General features: G+C 33.0%; 2 protein-coding genes across 2 annotated transcripts; both read left to right on the top strand.

Annotated features, from left to right (window-relative positions):
• The first annotated feature begins 652 nt into the window (after positions 1–652).
• Positions 653–11,456, top strand: LOC122719531 (flagellar attachment zone protein 1-like). Its single transcript, XM_043945439.1, has 9 exons — positions 653–869; positions 1,707–1,929; positions 2,903–3,389; positions 3,902–6,676; positions 6,974–8,828; positions 9,156–9,269; positions 10,441–10,652; positions 10,897–10,932; positions 11,025–11,456. Exons 1-9 carry the CDS (start codon positions 653–655, stop codon positions 11,337–11,339), a joined length of 6,234 nt encoding a protein of 2,077 aa, XP_043801374.1. The 3' UTR covers positions 11,340–11,456.
• Positions 11,457–12,900: 1,444 nt separating this feature from the next.
• On the top strand, positions 12,901–14,959 carry LOC122719529. The gene is made up of 5 exons (XM_043945438.1): positions 12,901–12,941; positions 13,324–13,472; positions 14,099–14,254; positions 14,430–14,585; positions 14,777–14,959. Exons 2-5 carry the CDS (start codon positions 13,425–13,427, stop codon positions 14,921–14,923), a joined length of 507 nt encoding a protein of 168 aa, XP_043801373.1. The 5' UTR covers positions 12,901–12,941; positions 13,324–13,424; the 3' UTR covers positions 14,924–14,959.
• Positions 14,960–16,010: the final 1,051 nt, after the last annotated feature.

Below are 16,010 nucleotides of genomic sequence, written 5' to 3'. Positions count from 1 at the left end.
GCCCAAACGCGGTTTTACGTTCCTTTAAAAGTGGCAAGTCTTGTACCGTAACCGTTGATAATGGCCTTGATGCGAATTCATAGCCCTTTCAGCCGCGGTTACGTTCCTTTATGAACGGACTTATGAATTATGTATTTTATTCAAGTCAAAGCGTTTATCTTTCTTGCCGTTTTTTTTTTTTTTTTTTTTTAACAATGTTTGGCCATTATCCCTCGTGAAGAAACTTGCCGCGAACGAGCGTTGTAAGATTAAATACGAACCCGTTATTTTAAACGATATTTAGACACTTGAAATTGAATGTTAAAATGTTACTTACGATGAATTTAATTTATAATTTTTTATATACATCGCATCGAATGATCTTGTTCGATACGTTTATTATAAATTAATCCTAAATAACTGAATCGTAGAATTAAAATAAAAGAAATTATTCGAGTGGTAGATAACTCGAGGGGGGAGGAAATAATTGTTTAACCCTTAAAATAAATCAATCTATATATTAAAATTCCTTTAACGACCGAGCATTTCTTTTTTCATCGAGTTTCCCTCGGCTTCTGAACTCCACGTTTCCTTCTTGTAGGTACAGATCGATCTTAAAATTCTCGTCTCGGTTTGCAATTACGTTGAAAAACTTGAAAAGATTAGCCGGATAATGGCGTCGTTGGAATCGGCCGATTTCCCGAACGAGCCTTGCTGTTGCTGCAGTTACAATCCCTTCAAAGACACTTCCAAAGAGTCGGAGATCCAGGACCTCTCGTTTGCCCTGAGGAAGCTCACGATAATGAAGTGTCAGATGAAGAAGTGGCGAATGGAAAGACTTCAGCTCGAGAGCGAAAATAGGTCTCTGAAACAAACCCTCCAGACATTCGGTATCGATGTATGATATTTCGTATCCTTCCCATTCTCTCCCTATCTCTCTTTCTCTCTTCTCTTTTCCGTCTTCCTTTCTTCTCTCTCTCTCTCTCTCTCTCTCTGCTTCGACTAGCAGGTGGCTCGCGCGAAATTGATTAATTGGAATTCTGTACGGATACCCTTTCGTTCGAGTTTCTCCTCGTTCCCTTATGAATTAGTCGTTTAGTAGGGGGTAGTCGTTCCGTGCAATTAGCGCTGCAAAAAGCAGAACGGGTGAAATTATACACACCGGGTGTCTCGTTTAATTTGATTAGCTCGAAATTGTTCCCGTGTTGTCGACAATGCAAATTAATGCCTCGAAATGAATATTAAGATCGTTACGGGGATTTATGAGCAATGTGCGGAATATTTTTATAGATATGATTTTGAACTCGAAAGTGATCGACAAGAAAATTGTACAATATTCTGTGCGATGGAATTATTCCGTGAAAAAGGGAAAAAAATTCAAAAAATTCCCCCTCCCCGAAAAGAGTAAAAAAGTAACGTCGATTAGAATAAATAATTATTCTTACGTCTTTCTCTCCTATCTCCTTAAAAAGTGTAGTAATCTCTCGCTTCCATCATTCTTTTCCATGCTATTTACACAATTTATCATATAGATTATCGCACATTTATCCTACACATCCGCTAGTAATAGCGATACAAACCGTTTCTTCGAACGGTAGATCCGAAGACTTTCTCGCTTCAAGGATTTTCGGTTGAAAATTCAGAGAGCTCTTTCTTCGAGCTGTATATCGAGGTGTGCACGCGCACTGTTCCGAATGTTCCTAAAGATTAGATGTGTTTTTGTGTAGGTGTAAATGCGGATGAGATATTGAAGCCCGATCCACTGCTGGTGCACTCCCGGGAAGAAATCGAAAGGCTGCAAAATGCAAACGCGGCGCTCGAAGATAAAGTGAGGGATCTGGAGGAAACTCTCGCCGAACGAGACTGTTGCGACGATCCTGGCGCCACGATTTTCTTCCTCAGGGAGAAGATGAGATATTTTAGGGAGCGTTTCGCGCTTGAAAAGAAAGAGTACTGCTTGCCACTTTCTCTCCCTCGTAAACCTCGTAGATCTCGTTTAATCGTTTCCTATTCCGGTCGGCGAATTATTAGGAAAACGACGACGCGATACAGGGTGATGCGTTTCGGACGAATTTGCAAATAAATCGGCAGAAGTATTTGTGTTTGTTTAAAAGAAATTTAGATGGCGAAAGAAATTAAAACGTGATTTCAATCAGATTTCTTTAATATTTTATAATTTTCTAGTAATGCGTACGGCGTATATATGTTATATATATATATATATATATTCGAAGAGTTAATTAATTAATGAATATTCCAATGTTTTTTCACAAGTATTGTTAAAATCTTTCTTTGGTGTATTCACGCAACGTTCTCGATAAATCTTGTTTGATTCATTCTTAAATGTTTGTATAATTTATTTATGGATTAGATTATGTAAGACACTTGATCTCTCGAAGCTTAGTTTGCGAATGTAATTATTCTTATATTGTTCATTAATATTCGATATTTTATTGCTAACATTTCTCTAAATAGATCTATCGTTTTTTATTCGCAATCTGTGTTTTTATTTCTTTTTAATATTCAAATTTATTTACAATAATTGATGGAAATATACGAAAATATTATAACCTGTTTTAGAAACTAATAAAAATATCAATTTAATTTTTCTTTTTAAATGATCCAGGATAGCTGATCTCTTAGCATATAGTAAAACTTGAAAACGCTCGATATTTTTTCCCAAATCAAATATTATCGTATTAACATAGAATTATCCATTTTATTTCTCCATCTCCTTCGGATACAAGTAAAATTCACTGTCTTTCGAAACGATCGTTTCCTTTTAGAAATTAAACTCTCACTCTGAATCAGAACAAGCTGAATCATAAAACTTTAGAGCTGAAACTTTAAAAAAAAAAAAAACCTCGTACCCCATCATTTTTTCTAAAAGTGTCAAAGGAACTTTTTCGCCCTTTCTCGACAGATTGCGAGACACGATATCGGAATTGAAGTTGAAATTGGCGCGGACCGAGGAGGACGTCAGCTGCCCGGCGATACATCGTCTAAGGGCGAAGCTTCGTGACCTCATGAAAGGGGAGCCAGTCGAGACGTTGGTGTCCATCTCGAAAAGCTGCGAAGATCTGCGCTCCGAGAACGAGAGCCTTAAGGCCGAAGTGGCCGATTTGAAACGCGCGTTGGCCCAGTGCGAGGAAAAGATAAAAGAGATAGAGGAGCCGAGGGAAGTGAAAGTGGTCGAGACGGTCACTGTGCCTGAATACATCGATATCGAAGATTTGGTGAACAAATTGAATAATTGCGAGGAAATGGTGGCCAATCTGACCAAAGAGTTGGAGGAGAAGAACAATCAGATCGACGCGTTGAACAAAGAATTGGAGCAGATGTTCATTTTGAAAAGTCTGGAGGAGCAAATAGCGATAATGAAACAGGATCTCAAGAAGAAAGACGAGAAGGTATAGCGTTGAAAAATAACGGTAGCGATTAATGGGAATGAGTTTTCCCTTTGCTGACTCGAATTGATTTTTTTTCTCTTTTTCTCTTTCTTACACTTTCGTGTTACGATACGTTGAAGCGCTCGTTTGAGGGTTTGTCGTTTGAGATGGAAAGTTGCTAGGAATGGAAAGTGTAGGTTAATTAGTATTCAGAGACTTTTTTTTAGAGAGAGAGAGAGAGAGAGAGAGAGAGAGAGAGAGAGAGAGAGAGAGAGAGAGATGATGTAAAAAGAACATAGTAATGAGAGAAAGAAAGAAAAAGAAGTGTTTTCTTCTTTGTATATATTTTTTTTTTTTTTTTGAAACATCAACATAATGGAAAAGTTTAGATACCTTGTTAACTTTATGTGTATAATTAATGCGAAGATTATGCGATTTCATTTGGAAGAAATATTAAATTAAATTATGCGTTAAAATCTTACTACTTTATGATTTATACTCTTTTCGAAAAAAGAGACTCCCTCCTCTTTCAGATTTCGGATCTTTTGAACACGTTAAGACAGTCGGAGATAAACTTGCTCGGTTTGGACGGTTTGAAAGCTAAGCTGGAACGTCTGGAGCCGGAATTGTACGAACTGAGGGAAACGAAAGAGGAAATAATGGACGAGTTAAATATGATGCGCGACACATTGAAGGAGAGGAACGATCAAATAATACAGATATTGGAAGAGAAGGCTAAGCTGGAGGAATATTACAAGAGCAAGGTTAACGAGTTAGAGGCGAGGTTCGAAGACCAGGCGAGTTTGAGCGAGGAGCTCGAGAATCTGAGGAATGAGTTGGAAAAGCAAAGGATAAAGAACAAAGAGCTCGAGGCGTGTTGCAAGGACATGGATGTCCTCGAGAACAAGCTAGCCGAGTTGGAGAAGGAGCTGGAGGATAACAGAGGCGAGCTCGAGAGATTGCAAAAGGAGAATTTGGATCTGAAGGATGAGATAGAGGTGGAAAGGATGGAGAACGATAAACTTCGCGACCGGTTGGAAGAGTCGAAAAAGTTGATGGAGGACAACGAAAATTTAAAGGCTCAGCTGGAGCAGCTGCGAGGCGAGAACAATGATCTGATGGGGCAGAAGAAGGCGCTCGAGGATTTAAATAAACAGTTAAACGAGGATAACGAGAGCATGAAGCGAACGATGGGCAATTTGGAGGCGCGAATCGACAATCTCTCGAATGAATTGAACAACGTGGAGCGAGAACGGGACGCGTTGCTGGACGAGAATCAGAATGTGAAGAGGGAGCTGGAACGAACGTTGACGGAGAACGAAAATCTGAAGACGGAGTTGGACAAGGCCGATGAACAACTCGACAAACTGAAAGCGGAGAAGAACGAGTTGCAGAGGAACTTCGACACGATGAAACTCGAGAACGAGACGTTGAAGGAGGACGTAAAGGCTTTGAAGGACGACCTTGAAGAGTCGAAGAGAGAGATGAAAGCGGTCGGTGATGCGTTAAAGGATAAGGAAGAGTTAAAGGACGTCGAGTTTCGAGAACTGCAACAAAATATGCAGAACTTGAAGACCGAAAATGGCGAGTTGAAGAAAGAGAACGACGATTTGAAGAAAGAAAAGGACGATTTGAAGAAAGAAAAGGACGATTTGAAGAAAGAGAACGACGATTTGAAAACGAGAGCTTCGGAATTGGAACACAAGTTGGACGACGTTAAGAAAGAATTGGATGAAGTGGAGTCGCAGAATGCCGATTTACGTGCCAAAATCGATAATTTGGAAAAGGAATTGGAAAAAGACAAGAAAGAGATCGAGCAATTAAAATCAGAGATATCTTCGTTGAAAAGTGCTCTGGATAAATGCGTGGACGAGATGGAAAAACTGAAGGTAGAGAACGAGAAACTTAAGACGGAGAGAGAGAAGATCGAAACGACCTGGTCGGACGAAAATACGAGTTTGAAAGCTAAAAACACGGAATTGGAACAAAATTTGACCACCGCTGTAAAGGAATTGGACAAAATGAGATCGGAAAACGCCGATTTGCTTAGCGAGTTGAATCGTTTGAAGCAGGAATTGGAAAGTGGTAGGAAGGAGATCGATCAATTGAAATCCGAGGTAGGTTCTATGAAAGACGCTCTCGAGAAGTGTGTTGACGAGATAGAAAAGCTAAAAACTGAGAACAAGGACCTTAAATCGGAAGTTGAAGGCTTGGAATCTGAGAGGGATCGCTTGACGAACGAAGTTGCCGATCTGAAACCAAAAATTTCAGAATTGCAACAAAAATTAACCGACGCTGGCAAAAAGTTGGATGAAGCGAAAGTAGAGGATAGCGATTTGCGTGCCGAAGTGGATCGTTTGAAAAAGGAATTGGAAAATGCTGGGAAAGAGATCGATCAATTGAAAACCGAGATGAACTCCTTGAAAAGCGGTCTCGACAAATGTGTGGACGAGATGGAAAAGTTGAAAAATGAGAACAGCGAGCTGAAATCTCAAGTTCACGGACTCAGGGGTGAGGGGGACAGTTTAGCCAGTGAATTGACTAACATGAAGGGCGAAAATACTGCTTTGAAAGATGAGAAAGATCAATTGAACAAGCAATTGGCGGAGAATAAGACGGAAAATGAAAGATTGAAAAAGCAGAATGATGAATTAGAAGCTGAGAATACGAAGATAAAAAAAGAGTTGGAATCGTGCAAGGGTGAAAATAACAATTTGAAGGACGAAAATAACAAATTGAAGGACGAACTTGAAAAATTACGAGGACAATTGAAATCGTTGAACGATGAAACGAATAAATTAAAACGCGAGCTCGAGGAAGCTGAACATAAAATTCAGATTTTGGAACCGCAGTTGTCGCGTGTGCAAAGTGAGAATGAGAAATCGCAAAGTGAATTGGCGGTTTTGAGAAACGAGGCGAACGAATTAAAAGCTAAATTAGATAGAGAAACGCTCGACAATGTAAATATGCGAAACGCTATGAAAATATTGGAGGATCAAATGCACGATTTGAATAAGAAACTGGACAATTGTAGGGCGGAGAACGATGCTTTGAAAGAGGAAAATAAAGATCTTAAAACGAAGTTATCGGACACGGAACAAGTTGTATTGAATTTGAAGACGGAATGTGATAATTTGAAAGAAGATATTACCGATTTGCAGAAAAAGATCGAACAACTCAAGCAGAAAATCGTTGATCAGGAAGCGGAGATAGACCATTGGAAAGTGGAGCATTGCAAATTCGAATTGGATAATGAAAAATTAAAAGCTGATCTCGAGAAAGTGTTGAAAGATTTGAACGAATGTCAGGTAAATTAATAAATTATTTGCTTAACAAGTGCATAAATAAATTTCGTTTGATATAATTTTATTATTGTTTATACATATTTATTCACGGGAAATATTATATTTCATATAAAATATTTTCATCGTGATTAATGAAACAAAATAAAATTTCTATGAATCTTTAAGAGAAAAATTTTCAAAATATTGATACGAATTTTTCGTTCTTTCTTAACTAAAATTAATATTATTATTAATATTAATATTACACTATATGCATATCACGTAAAAAGTGGTTTCAAATTTAATTTTAAATTTTTACAGGTTGCGAAAAAAGTCATTGAATCAGATCTGATCAAACTAAAGAACGAGAAAGACGATCTGAATAAAAAATTGACCGATTTAACGTCGCAATTGGACCAACAGAAGAAAACATTGGAAGCGGAAAAATCGGCCAAAGATAAGGGTGATGTACAAATCGCTTCCTTGAATTCCGAACTCGAAGCGTTGAAGAAAGAATTAGAGAAATTGAGAGCGGATAACAGCAAGTACAGAAGCGAGATAGACGATCTAGGAAAACAACTCGTATCGGTGAAGAACGAGCTGAAGGATTGCAAAGATGAAATCGTTGTGTTGAAAAACGCCAATAACGCGTTAAGGTCCGAATTGGATCCTCTGAGGAGTTTGAAGGATGATTACAATAGGCTGACAACCGAATTGAACGATCTGAAATCTGAGAACACGAAACTTATCCAAGACAAGAGAAGTTTGGAGGACGAGTTCGGGAAATTGAGAGGAGAGGGTGATGGGCAGAGGGTGGAGATCGACAGATTGAAGACGACTTTGGACGCGGAGAAAACAGCCGCGGAAAAATTAAGATCGGATCTTCAAAGTTGCAAGACTGAAAATGATAAATTGCAAACGCAAATCAACGAGATGAAGAGGAATCTGGATAAAATGGAAACGGAGAATGATCGTCTGAAGAGAGAGCTCGACGAGTCGAAGAAGAAACTCGAGGATATGGAGGCGAAGATGAAGTCTCTGGAAAATCAGCTATCGAATTTGTCGGCGGAGAAAGAGGAGTTGGTCAAGGAACTCTATCGTACCCGTGAAGATTTGAACAATCTCAGAAACGAATTGGAGAAACAAACGGCTGTCAAAGATACAATGGCAAAGGAGTCGACCAATCTGAAGGAGGAGCTGGAAGCGTTGAAAGCGGAATTGAATAAGACTCGTGATGAAAACGACAAGCTGAAGAATGAGAATGACAAGCTGAATGCGGAAATAGCGAGATTGAATAAACAATTGGACGCACTGAAAGATGAAAGTGCGAATCTGAAGAATGAGATCGAGAATCTGAACGAGAGGAACGCGGAATTGTCTAAGGAATTAGCCGGGGCGAAAGATAATTTGAAGGATATGGAGACTCAATTGAACAATCTGAAAAGAGAGAATGACGATTTGAAAAATAAAATCAATAGTCTCGAGGATAAGATGCAGGAGGTTGATGATTTGAAGAAAAAGTTGGAAGAGGCTAAAAAGGAATTGGACAAGCCGAGCCTGGAATTGGATACGTTAAAATCAACCAATAAAAAATTAGAAGACGATTTAAATAATGCGAGAAACGAATCGTTAAATTTGAAGAATGATTTGGATAAGTTGCAAAATGATTATAATAATTTGCAAACTGAACTTGCTGATCTGAAAGTGGAGAGAGATACATTTAGAGAACGTGCTGCCGCGTTGGAAAAAGATCTGGTCAGGGTGAAGAGGGAAAATGACGAATTGAAAGATCAAAACGCGAAATTTAAAACAGAATTAGACGATTGCCAGGAGGAGAACAATAGGTTGCTTAAAGAATTGGAGAAGTTGAAATCGGAGAATGTGAAACTGCAAGACAACTTGATCAATGCGAAAAGCGAAGGGGATAGATTAAAAGAAGATTTGAACAAATTGAAAAAAGATTATGCCGACTTGCGGGGCGATTTGACCAAGGCGAGAGAAGATAGGGACATAAGAAAGGAAAAGGATGTGGAGCTGGACAAAGAGATTGACGAGTTGAAGACCACAAATGCAAAATTGAAAAGCGATTTATACGATTGCCAGAAAGAGAACGAAAAGTTGCGCAAGCAACTGGCTAAATTAAAAGCGGAAAATGACAAACTGAAAAAAGCTTTAGGTACGATAATTAATAAAATAGTAGCATTTCAATTGTTCGAACTTTTCGATGTTGCAAATTTGGTGGTGACAAAAATAAACTATCTTTACGAATTCGATTAAAGATATGCAATATTAATAAAAAGCTGGGATGAGGATTTTTATTAATTGCACGTATATTTTTTCTTCTTACATTTTATAGATATCGTATTTATTAATATTATTTAGAAATGAACAAGATCATCGATAAATTTGATTTTTCAATATTTAGAAAAGTTTAGCAAATATCTCTAATATGAAAAAATTATTTTCTAGGAATTATTTATTGTATATATATGTGTATGTGCAGATAAAGATGTGGATCAAAAAGAGACGGAAATTGACAAAGAGATTCTGGATGATTGCAGCGAGTATGTTAAAGCAAACAAAATACTGCAGAAAAATTTTGAAAACCAGTTAAAAGGTATAAAGAATAGAATAAAGATTTCTTTCCGAATGTGCATATATGTAAGAAATTATTTTTGTCGCTTTATTGCTTCTTCATTGTCATTATTAATTGAGATTATTTACAATTTTTAATCGTTTACAATATCTGATTCATTTGAATATTATAGACTCGAAAAAATATTTAAATGCAACATGATTGTTGTACAATTATATTTCTTTGTAGAGTTATAGAGTTTTCTTTTTATAAGTTAAAGTATATATTCAGATCTTATATTTAGATTCTTATTATAAATTTAAGATCTCTTAAAAATTTCTTCATTTTAAATATTTATAAATACCTATTTTTATCTATCTTCTAATATCTATTTTTATTAACGTTACCACGTTACGTACATATTATAAATAATTTTTTTATTGAAAGATAAAAATGAAAGTTCATGTATAGTTCAAAGTTGAACAATTTTTATCTGTCATTGACTCGCACTAATCTATGTGTATATACATATTACATGTACATACATGCAGTATATGTACATATTTTGTACATGGTAATAAGTTTGACGTAATATCGTGCTAATTAATTTGATCAGAATCGATCGATTAGAAAACGTATTACACGTATTATCTTCAAGTGCGTGTAAGTATATCCATGTTTTAATCGCAGTTTACAATATCTGGCTAAACGTATCAGCATATTACTAGCTTAATATTACGAGGCTTATGATAAGACATTAAACGATCCTATGGTTCAAGCTAAAAGCGACAAATTATACACGCGAATTACCGGTGTACGGAAATTGAAAAGAACACATTGAACATTGAAATTATAAACATTGTATTGATTGATCGACAAAGAATAATAAAAAATATGAGATTGTTGATTCATATAATTAGGATAAAAATCAAAATAATAAATAATAAAGAATAAAAAATAATTTAAGTTTTTGAATGAATTAACATTTTGAAAAATAAAAATTTATTAAATTTGAGAAAATATAATAATACAAATATTGTTTTCAAATATTTAGTATTTTACTATATTTCATCTTGAAGATTTATATATACATATTTGATAATAATTTTACTTTTTCATTGAATTACATTTAAAAAAATTATATTTTTCATCTTTGATTTCTTTTTTTAAACTATGAAATACAAAACATATGCTTTTTCATTATTTAAAATAGGTGTACAACGTCTTCGAGACTACATCAATTATTTAGACGGTAAGGGAACAGAACCCAAAATGGCGGATAAATTGGAAGAATCAGAAATAAATCCAAATACAACAAATGACATTGAGATTGAGGATTTGTTGAAGATGTCTCAAGATTTAAGTATCAATATTAATAAAGCGGAGCAAGAAATACAAAATCTTGCTAAATTATTAAAACCTGTGGTATGTACAATATTCATGATAAATCAAAAACTATATCGTAATATTTTAAATAATTAATGGCCATTTCGAAAACAATATATAACAATAAAATTTAAAAATGATAATACATATTATTATTTAAATATTTAAATGTGATGTAATATTTAATTATAAAAAATAGCTATTAAACTTATTCGTACATTATCAATATTTACAATATTAAAAAAATAAGGTATATTCAACATATAATTTAATTATTTTTCAGGAACTTGGTGCCTTCGATCCTGATGGTTGGTTAAATGTAAGTGCAAGAATAATAGTCATTAAACGTATCTATGAATTATACATTCGTCTGAATATCTTGTTTATCGTATTTATCGTGTTTCATTTCAGTCATTGACACTTACGCAATTGGCAGAACTTCATGACAAGATATGTGAATTGACATCAGACATGGTGCAACAAGATTCCAAAGCTGTTCCATGTGAAGCACCCCAACGATCAGAGAATTCGACGGATATTTTGAATAAACGTATAGCTGCTTTGCAGAAACAGATTGCAGAGAAGCAAATGGAGGCAGGATGGAAGCTTCAGGAGCTGAAGAGAGCTCTTAGAAATGAGCAGGCTAATTTAATTCGATTGTCCAATGAGATGAATTTGGAGAGACAACGCAATTTTAATCTTCAATCTAGGTTGGATTCATCTTAATATAATTTTCTCTTCAAACAATTATGTTTTACAAAATATTTCACGGATCACGGCATGTATCTGATCTTTGTTACTTATGATTATATCGATAAGTCTGTGTAAGTATGAATTGTATATCATCAATTATATATCTGTACTTCGTTCAATAATGTAGTCATCATCGATGTAAGTGTATATAAATGAAAAGTTGAGATTTAAATTTTTCATACATAACTGTTTCAATTTTTCTATTTATTTATACTTGTGTATATCTAGTAATAAATTTATAAATTCCAGTGACTTATATCTATAAGAAATCACACAAACATTAATTAAAGGAGAAAAATTAGATCAAATGTTAAGGGATGAAAAATTCTATAACTGGACAATTAAAAGAGGAGTCATATACCAAACAGTATTCCAGAAAGAAAGAACAGTGATCTGGAATACTTTGAAAAAATATTTCTTCTGAATACAATTTACCAAACTTATCAAAATAACCTTTACATTTACAATTCTTTTACAATTGTTGAAAAGCTTTTATCCAGAATTAATGATGAATTACGTTTAAGAGACTATACATACCTATTTTTATCACATTAAATTAAATTATAATCATTTATATACAGTACAAACCATACGTATATATAACAATGATATATTTGGAATAAGAAATGATTATTAAATACCAAACATCTTTTCCTTCTCCTCCCCTTGTACGGAACATGTTTGCCAACACGTCGATATTTTTCAATCGTTCAAATCCATCCAGAATTTATCCTGAAAATATCGTTCTGGACGATCAAGTTGCTTCGCCATCGAATAAATTACTTCTATTCCAGTAATTTAATCGCGTCGCACCGGTTACATTCTAATTAATGAAGCGCGGAAGAGGAGAAGGAAGAGGAGGAAACGAGAGGAACAGGAAGAAAAACCGTGGCCGGGGCCAATAACGAGCAACGTTCTGGAAAACAGTTACGGCTAATAACGGCCAATAGATTCGGCGTGGCCGCATTTGCTCGATTTCGCGCGCGACAACGCGATTTCCTGTTTCGTTTTGTGCCGCGGTGTTGTTCGATCGAGATTAATTCAATTGCATCGTGGACCGCATCCACTCCCACGACTTTATCAGGGAAACGGTCGATGCGGCTCGTGCGTGCACACCACGGCCGGATACCATTGGCAAAGAGTACGCATATAATTGAAATGCGCGACTAGATCAAGTGGTAAATGAATTGACGAAATCCATTTAGCTGTATGCCCGCCCAGTCGGAATTGAAATAAGCTCGTGAAGCGTCCATCCCTTGTAACTTGGTGTATTATCGAAGTGACGCTGCGTTGACATATTCCATCCTTTGGGAAATGAATTCGAAGCGAGTGCACGTTTTGCACGTTTAGAAAATTTTGATCTTGATCGATTAATATCGAGAATATTATTCGATGGGTATATTGTGGAAATGATGATACAGGTTCGTATTTTCGAAACTTTTTTCTCCATAGATCCTATCCTTTGGGGATAGGATTTATTTAGCTACGATTTTATTTATATATGGATTTAATGAGCACAATTTGTTTAGGAAATCTTGAATCGATTGGTCATCGATCAATATGAAAAAGTATTAAGTACGTATAATGTTTTTGATTTTTATCTTTTTAAAGTAAAAATTGAAATTATTATTTTTAACGATAATCTGTAATCAGAAGAATTTATTACCACAAACTTTTTTCTTTGTAAAATAATTAATAAATTGTTTTAAATATTTTATATCTAGAATTTTAGAAAATTTCAAAAAAAACTTATGAATAATTCTAATAATGATTTTATTTCTTTCGTCTTTACATAGATGTTCGCTTCAGGATTTATTAACAGTATATGCATATGCACAATAATAAAAATAGTTATATAAAAACGAGATATTCTAAAATTGTTGTTCTTTCATGTCAGTTTCATAATTACACGAGACAATGATTTCTGATAAAATCACGAATCACGTTATATTTTCAGCTTTTTTTCTACAAACTTAATAAATGAAAAAAAACAGTGTTTAATGATAAATCGAATATAGTACTTTGTGTATCAGAATACAATACGTTTTGTGGATCAAGATGTTCTTGTGGTTATTAACAGTTTGTATGCTACAATGCACAGTACAGGTAAATATAATTAATTAATTTTTTATTATATTAAATGATTTATAGAATATGTATTACATAAAAATAAATTTCCTGTGACATTAAATTTGTTAAAAAAAAACGATATAGAAATAAAATATAATAATAAAATATCAGTTTTTATATTTAATTTTAATAAAATATTTGATAATTTAAATTTATATAATTTTTTTTTCTTTCTTTTATTTATATATATAGTGTATAATGTTAATGTAATGACAATATACATATAAATATCTATTAATCTCTAAATGTTTGATTAAATTAGGATTATTAAAAATATTAAATTTTCATCTTGAGAATGAACTGTAAAACTTGATAACAAAATTTATCTATTAGAAGATATATATATTTATAATTTTTATTGGTTCTGATACGATGAACATAAAGTATATGTATTTTGTTATGTTTTGAAAGATCTTAAAATTTATTGTTACTATTATTTATCACAAACATCAATGATCATAATTATTTGTGCTATTTAAAAAGAAAGAAATTACTCCTTATGAATACTTTTTATAAAGATTTTATTTATATTTACATATTACTGTTCTAATAAAAAAACTTTTTTCTTCAATATGAACAATAATTTTTATTATTGATAAAAGGCAAGTTACGAGGTAGTGTTCGAAGATGCTGAGTGTTTCGATATAAACGAAAAATATGTAAAGGAATGTGAAATAAATGTAGACTACGATAGTGAATATGGATCTAAACTGGATGCGTATCTGGAAATCCTTGGAATTCCTTATGATTCCATCAAAGTACGTATTGTTACTCGTAACATAATAAATAAAAATATTATATCTTGAAAAATTGAATAAGAAAATAAGATTGATGAATCGAATATACTGTAGCAAATTTTAATTGTATTCTATATCTAGATAAAAAATTATTCGAATCATTCATTTTTTATCATATTTTTTTTTTTTCTTATAGCTGGAAGTTGATACGTTCACTACTCAAATGGGTGAATATACACTTCCTATGGCAATTCACTTAGAAGGTGATTTATGCAAATTTGCAGAAGAAAAAAATTCTATGGGATATTTATTTATAAAGTCAGTAAATATAGAGATTTGTCCTCCGAAACCAGTATGTAAATATTTTAATTATTATATTATTATTATATTAATTTTAATTTATTTAAATTTATTATTATTAATTATATTAATTATTAAAAATATAAAATATATTGAAACATATATATATATATATATATATTGTATTAGATTATATTTTAAAAAACAAAAGATTAATTAACCATTAAATCTATTTCATTTCAGGGAATTTACAAACAAGAAAGGTTCGTAATTAACAATATGGATGCTTTACCATCTTCATTTCCCGAAGGTCATTATTTATTAAATTCGACGTTATCATCTGAAGATATCGTATTATTCCGTATTAATTTATATATAAGAGTATATTAATTAATTATCAAAACTTAAGTGTACAAAAATATCAAAATAAATATTAATTTTTGACAGCATACATTAATTAATATTTCAAATGTTTTTATTATCTTTATAAAGTATATAAAGATTTCATAGCATATTTGACAATAAATTAAAAAAATGCTTCAGTAAAATTAACGATAGGTGTGCCAGTACATTTAATTATATACTTGCGTGCTTGTAACGTATACTTGATAGAATTATCTCCCACGATCAAGAGATTATTTTTCAAGATTAAAATAATAACAATTCATATATAATAGCATTATTATATGAATCATTATATTAGCACAAGATAGTGTGCTTATGTAAGCGAATTCAATAGAAATTGAAGTTGTATCAATCTTTTTTCATGAACTTTATATGAATATTTTTTAATTTTGTTAATTCAAGAATCAAAAAATAGAAAAATAATTAAATAAGTCTGCATTCTCAAACACTCAAGATCATTGCTGATAATATAATAGAATATTGAAATATTTTAACTCTATTGATTCATTCAACTTTACAATAGATATGAATAAACGTATTTCACGTGAAAGTTTTGACAAGTCAAAATGTATGTTTCTAGATTAATCAATCAAATGTCGCTTACGTAATTTTACTCTAATCTCGACTATTTTATCAAGAAATGAAAAAATTGACATGACAAAAATGACAAAATTATTTGTAATGCGTACAAATAAATATCGAACGAGCAGTTATGCATAAAATACGAACATATGAGCAGTTATGCATATGTAGTGAATATATTAACCCTTTCGTTGTTTATATATATTACGTATACATATATATACGTACAATAAAGAATAGCTCTTCAATTGCACATATACATGGCGTTGGCACACATGAAACATAAGTTAATAAACAATGCTTTGCTAGCATCCTACAAGTTGAGATTGAATAACAGAAATTAAAAAAGCCTCATCTCATTGTGGAACACCTGATTCTACCTGATTTTGAAATTTGATAAAAAAACGTTAAAGTATATGAAAAAACTACTACGAGGATATACTATCATTCAATAAAATTATTAATTTAATCATATGAATTCATTACACGA

Source organism: Apis laboriosa, unplaced genomic scaffold, assembly GCF_014066325.1.
Source record: "Apis laboriosa isolate Shangri-la unplaced genomic scaffold, ASM1406632v1 scaffold81_cov154, whole genome shotgun sequence".
NCBI lineage: Eukaryota > Metazoa > Arthropoda > Insecta > Hymenoptera > Apidae > Apis > Apis laboriosa.
Note: the sequence above shows the minus strand (reverse complement) of the source record. Positions and strands in the feature narration are given on the sequence as shown.